At 28.9% G+C, this 7,375-nt stretch overlaps 1 protein-coding gene across 1 annotated transcript; it reads right to left on the bottom strand.

Moving 5' to 3' along the window:
• Window positions 1-1,672: 1,672 nt before the first annotated feature.
• LOC145596830 (F-box protein At4g09920-like) lies at window positions 1,673-3,168 on the bottom strand. The gene is made up of 2 exons (XM_081653023.1): window positions 2,330-3,168; window positions 1,673-2,129 (listed from the first exon to the last, which is right to left on the bottom strand). Exons 1-2 carry the CDS (start codon window positions 3,166-3,168, stop codon window positions 1,673-1,675), a joined length of 1,296 nt encoding a protein of 431 aa, XP_081509149.1.
• Window positions 3,169-7,375: the final 4,207 nt, after the last annotated feature.

The raw sequence follows: 7,375 nt of genomic DNA, 5'->3' as shown, positions 1-7,375 counted from the left end.
TACCTTCAACCCGAATATCCAGTCATGGTTCCAAACCACTATGGAGTTAGCGATCTCTAGGATCGTGATGAAAGGGTGTAACCTTCACCCTGTGAAGGGTTTACAAGTTCCTAAAACTTGTTGGCGACCCTTTTGCTCTAGTTTTTTTCCATTTGGACGCCACCATGCTTAAGTGCATGATCACAGTGAAGCTCAAGTCTGGGATGCTTGAAATATTCCCTACAAATGTTTGGTTCCTCTCATATCAATATTCCCCAAAAAGTTAGGAATTCAAATCAGTGCAAAGCTCTAGGCTTAAAGTACCTTAGGCAATGAAGCAATGAGATTGATCCTTAATAATGGGCTACCCTCCTTACAGATTCCATGCAATGTCAACATAAGCTAAAGTTAATTTTGATTTAAATTCAGGTTAAAGTTGAATTTGGTGGTGGAGTTGTACCACAATTTGTGATGGGGTATGAATTGGATGTAAGTTCTAGGTGGCATAGATGTGAGGTTAGAGTTGAGGGATCAAAATATACTTGCATCTAAGCAATTGGAAGTGAGTTCCACATCAAGTCAAGGAAGAGACATGCACCCAATTTATAATTATTGAGCGCAAAATTTAGATAAAAATAAATTTTATATAAAATTATTACACAACACTTGATCACTAATCAAAGTATTAGAATAACAAAAGAAATACAGAATAGCTTTGTTTAGCAAATGAGAATTACATCATACAATATGTAGTTTCTTAAGCATAAGCTCAACCATAATAACCTTAGAAAAAACAAATATTACTCCAAACACAGTGAAAGTTACTCTTAAAGAGACTTACACAAATTCATAAAACCAAGAAAATTACTAAATTTATTCTACCTAGGAGAAAATTCTTATCTTCCAGTAAACAAATGACAAAAAACTTCAAGAAGTTTTCTAGTACTTAAATCTAAAACCAGTAGCTTCAATAAGCAATTAGCAGGATTTTCTAGCTTGCATTGTTCGTCTGTGCATTTGGTTCCCTGTCAAGATAAGTGAACATTAAAGAATAAGTTCGGATAAAATTTAAGTTATCTTGGTAGATTATATAACATATTTATTGTTACACTATCAAATGAAAGCAATAAATATGTTTATTTGAATTCGTACTTCTTGTTTAGTGGAATGAAAATTAAAACATAACACCAGACTGTGCATTAGTAAAATCGTGTACTTTAAAGTTAGAAATTTTGAAACTAGGCATGATGGAAAGTAAGATACTCAATCATTGTAGTGACCTAGTGAATGTCTATACACAAAATTTACAAATAATTATTAATTAGACACTAACACATGTCTCATGAGACAATACTTTTAGAGATAAGCATAGAGGACGATTAATCATAAAAAAAATCGTGATGGAAGATATAACAGTACAATAGTTTATGTTACATTAGGAAAAAGATACTAAGTCAACATTGTACATCATGCCTCAACTAATCAAATAAGATTTTTACCAAAGCTCAACATAAATAGAATTGTGGAAATAGCATTAAACAATTTGGAGTATAAAATAGTTTTCAAAAAAAAAAAAAAATTTGGAGTATAAAATATGTAAAAATTTTGACAACATATATAAAAAAATCTAAACATATATGGATAGAGAATCCCAAAGAAAAGATCATACCTGATTTCTCCCACCGAACGCTGCTTATATATCAAGTGCTCCAACTTTAAACTTTTTGGCCGATACATTGACATAAAATCCTGTAAAACTAATCTTACAAGATAAAGAACTCCTTGGAAACTTGTAAAATTTCTTGCAAAATTCTAGCTCCTTAATTAGTTGAGATTGTCTTGTGTTACTTCTTTTGAAATAGCCAACATGGAGTTGAAAGTCCTCCAAAACATTAGCAAATTTGAGAAAGTAACTTATAAACTCCAAACCATAGTCTTCTGCTTGTAACATCCACATATTGATAACCTTTATCTTCGTCGAAACACAAGTTGGAATATTATCACATTCCAACCAATTATAGTATAATCCATCATGACCTAGTGCTACAGGTATATCCAAAACCTGTAAATTAGGCATGCACTTGATTAAACCCAAAAAGCCTTCCCAATGATTCGGCAACTGGATGGCCACCTTTAGGTGAGTAACATTACTAAATAGTGAACAAGTTTCACCAGATAAAACAGAAAAATCGTATATTATGTCACCATGTATAGTTAAGGTTGTCACACTAGATACGGGTCCATATAAGCTTAACTTTGAATCCAATGGGACGTTGGATAATAAATCATTTGACATCCTCTACAGATTTTTGCTTCAACCAAATATTTTGGTGTCTTTACGAAAGAATACCTTGATTCATTATTATGTTCGAGCATTTCATAAAACTCGAGTTTAGGAGCATCAATTATAACACTTTTGCAAATATCTGGATCATTCATAATTATGATCAGCCTTTTCAAATTCGAAGCTAATATCTCCAAGACATCATCTTCTAAAACATATGGATCCCCTTCCAATTTCAAATGTTCTAACAACGGACATGCTTTTATGAGACAAGAGAAAAAACTCAATTTATGTTTATTCATAGTGATGTTAAGAACTTTCATATTCGGAAATGAAATATTTTTGTTATCGACAATAAACCATCGAATGTCACCCCATGCATCTAGATAAAGCTCTACCAACGATTGACAATTATGAACTTTAAATGAATACCTCAATTCAGACAAACCTGCACTCCCTTCGGAGCTCAACTTGAACACCTTAACATGTCGCTCAAATACCTTAGTTAACCAATGTTGGTAGTAGTTTATAATGCAATTCCATCGATGCTTATGATCTTCATTATTGAGAACATCAGCTTCATGGTCTGGAATATAAATTTCAAATTTGCTGATTTCTGGAGAAGTGAGAGGAGGGCTAGTAGTGATAAAGGTACGAACCTTATCGTGATTGGTAGTGGAGAAATAATTCTTATTGATGAAGACAAAGGTAATTCTGGTCCAGAGATTGAGCCATCGATGGGATAAAACACTAGTACTTGCTGCTATTTCAATAGGAAGCTGAGAGAGAATGTCGACCAAGATGTCATCTGGGAGAGCACTCAATTTGTCTTTATGTTCTTTATTGTTGTTGTTGTTCTGCAATCTCTGCTTCTTGATGTTGTCTTTGTTAACATTATCAACCATTTTCGAAATCGTTGTGGTAAAGCTGCAAAAGAGAAAAAAGTAAAAAGTTACATTAGTGGGAACTTGAGTTGTGACTATATTTTGTTTAAGGTAAGACATTAGATGGGAGAAGAAATAATGGCAAAAAATTCTTTATGTGTATAACACTTTCCGTTCTTTTTTATCTTCTTATTTATAGAGGCAAGAAAAGGGGAATTTAGTAGAAAGTGAGTTCCTTTTTTGACTTTTTGGGTAGGATAAATAAAATTATAGATATTAATTGTATAGTATTATGTGGACTATGAAATGAGGTAAAAAGGGATAAATTTCAAGCATAAATGATTTGTTACGTTTTGTTGTTTGGTTTGATTATAAATTTCGAAATATCAAATATAAAACAAGCAATAAATTGAGATTTTTTTTAAAAAAAATCTAGATTAAATTGTAAAATTATAAGTCACATATCAAAACAAAACAAACCGATTAATTACGTTTTTGCTGCTATTTAGTGTATCATGCATTATATTATATTAGCAAATGACGAAGTAAATTAGACAAGTCAATACTACCTATTTGTAAATTATTGTACTTTTTATGATTTTTTCACATATGTATATGTAAGTAATGAGAAGGTTATTAATGTCATACATTGCACCTAATCAATAATTAATGGTATATTTACTACTAGTTAAAATTCGGGGTGTTGGGTGCAACCAAACTATATTTGATCAAGGTTTTGAAGCCAATTTTGCCTTCAATATTCTCACACCTAATTGTGATTTCAAAAGTATAAACAAAACTAAAACCAATGAAATGCGGTTTAAAATAAATAGCATACAGCAGTACTAAATCTGTATGTATTATTATACTTTAATTTTTTTAAATTTTATATTACATTTTAAGCATATTTTTTTTACGCTTTTCAGTTTGCTTGGTTTCAAATTGTTTTGGGTAAACAAACCAAATTAATAATATAATCGTGGTTTGAAAATATTCCTAAATTTATTTTTAAAAGTCGTAAACAAAACCAACCCAAACCAAATTAATAATATATATATATATATATATATATATATATATATATATATATATATATATATATATTTTATTTAGTGCACCATTATAATAGATGAGTTTTAGTGTCGGGGCTGAAATTGCAAATTTTTTATGGGGCCCTGTTCAACTTTTCAAAATGACCGGGGTCTTCTACTTGATAAATTCCTTACCCAATTTTTGTTCGATAAATTATTTTGGAATTAAGATTATCTCAAAGATCTCTTTTTTATTTGTAAAATTGAAAGAGTGAGTAAAATGCATATATAGGAAAATTTGGAAGATTAACAACGATTTAATAATTAATTTCGTCTTAAAATTAAACATTTAGCCGTTGATTTTATGAATTAATATGGGAAAAATAATTTCGGGAGATGAAAAATTTTGAAAATTAATTCAATAATTGAAGACAATAATAGAAAGTAGATAAGAAATGTTGAAAACAATACATTTTAATAGCTAAATGTGAAATTAATTTTGGAAGATATAGAGTTTTTTGGGAATTAGAATAATTGATTGAAAAATTTATGGAAGAAAAAATATTTGGAAAGAGAAAAGATTTGATTTTGGGTTTGGGCGAAGCATTCTAGAGAAATTTTATTCAATGCATTTGGACGTTCAACATACTAGTTGTCAACTTCATTTCCCAAAAAGTAAAAAATTGTATTATATATATATATATATATATATGTATGTACATATATATATATATGTACATATATATATATATACATATATATATATATATATATACATATATATATATATACATATATACATACGTATATAAATTTTGAGAGAACCGCCACTGACGAGTTTATTAATATAACAGCAAATTGAATCACAAATTCGTCAATATTAGTAGAAATTTGTTTCATTTTTTAATTATTATTTTCTTTTTTCTACTGATCATGATTTTTATGGGATGCAATTTGGTTTGTTTTCACATTATTTTTTGGAAATTGTGGCTTAAATTTTTTTCAAATACGTCATAATTTTAAAACTGTTAACAAAACAAAAAATATTAAATATTGATTCTTTTGTAATTAATTAAGATGTTATGTTAGCAAAATAAATCACATACAACATTACTAACTCTACCCGTAAAAAATACTAACTCTCAATATTTTAGTTTTTTAATACTTTTTATTTTGATTAAATTTTATAAATTTAAATTTTTTAAAGCACAAAGTTATTTATTAATTAACGTTTAGTTTTTAAAAAATCACTATATAATCAAACTAAGCCATAGAATGCGATTTGCGTACAGAAAAAATGGATTCTTTAACCAAAATCATAATTAAAAACTATAAATATATTTGAGATTCAATGCGGCATTAAATATTAATATTTGCAAAATTAAATCAATATTAGGAAAAAAATAACATATTCAACTAATAACGCTTTACATATTATTTTACCTTTTATATTAATTTTAATCTTTTCAATTATTATTTTATTAAATCTCTATACATAAAATAATTTTTATGAGTTGCGATTTTATTGGATGTAAATTTTTAGGAAAGAAAACCAAATCATAATGAAAAATTCACAATTTTATTGGATGTAAATTTTTAGGAAAGAAAACCAAATCATAATGAAAAATTCTTATGTTAAGTCTTTATTCAAACCCATAAATTAAAAATTAAAAATAACTTCAAAATACAAAATGACTTTAAAATTAAAAATTACAATAAAATAAATTGCACAGCTTACCTGGTTGTAGATATTTGGTTGATCGAGTACTAAAAGCTAATGACTTACAAAAACTAGCAATTCGAAATAACTTATTTTAGCTGACTAGAGATATGGTGGACTTATGTCTCGTTGATGAATGGAAGAGATATATTGAGGAATGAAAAAAAGATTAGAATGTGACTTTTTGTTAATTATAGAGAGTGAATAATTTTGTTTTCTCACAAAGCTCGGTGTTCCTTGGCTTTAAAGTTATAGGCTAACCAAAAAGTAGAATAAATGAATTTGGTCTTCTTTAGGTGCGGAATAATTAGTATAAAGTAGGCATTGAATCAGCAAAAATTATGAATAAAATCAGCTTTAATGAACAACAAATCAACAAAATATGGTAATTTAAGATTGCATGTAATCAACCCACAGATTTTTCAGAAAAAAAAAATTAAAAAAATAATAAAACAAGTACAAAAAAGATATACACACTCACAAACGTGCTACACACCCTTTCTAGGCCCACCCCAACCCAACTAGCATGTGCGTATGTGCATTTTGCTAAAACTGAAATCTAGTGTGAAATTGATATTAAAAAAATTAGGCAAAATTAAATTTAGTGACACCAACTTAAGGTGTACCACATTCATTGACCACAACCTAGTCTCTATAATTAAAGTTACACCAACTTGGTAACTAAAGACCATATGTGACATTTCGGTCACCAGAGTACATTTTAGTCACCATCATTCACTACAAATTATCGAAGTATTTTTAAAATGGTTTTTTCAACATATACCCTTGAGTTTTTTGTTTATTCACCATATACCCCTGTTCTTTTTTTAAATTTATCATATACTCGAGAGTTTTCACAAGAATACACCATACACCCTTGATGACTAATGATTGTTGACATTGTTAATCATTATGGTTAATTATATTATGATTAGAATCCACCTAAATACATTACCCTACCCTCAAAATCACTCACATTCCTTTTCCCACCCCCAAAACCACCCAGAATTTCCTTTTCTCATCCTCAGATTCAATCATACAGACATGATTATGGAAATTTGGAGTGGTTTCAGGGTTGGAGAAAGGAGAGGAGTGGTTTTGGGGATTGGGGGGGGGGGGGGGGGTAGAGATTCAAGGTGGTTTCGATGCATAATTAACCAAAATCCACTCATCTTGTATATGGTGAATTTTTGTAATAATATAGGGGTATATGACAAATTTAAAAAATTTCATGGGTATATGGTGAATAAACAAAAAACTCAAGGGTATATGATGAAACAACCGTTTTTTAAAAAGCTAAAAAATTTATAAATTTTTTATAATAATGAGTACAAAGCTTTTTTTTTTTAATTAATATCTTAAATTTTGACAACTAAACCCACTTCTGTCATAGGAATGTCATTGACAGTTTTAATTGGTCAAGTTGGACAATTGGTGTTCACATAGTTGAGATTGAGTCAAGGAAGTTATTAGTGCA

This window comes from Chenopodium album, chromosome 20, assembly GCF_948465745.1.
Source record: "Chenopodium album chromosome 20, dcCheAlbu1.1, whole genome shotgun sequence".
NCBI lineage: Eukaryota > Viridiplantae > Streptophyta > Magnoliopsida > Caryophyllales > Amaranthaceae > Chenopodium > Chenopodium album.
This window is presented reverse-complemented; position numbering and strand designations above follow the sequence as displayed.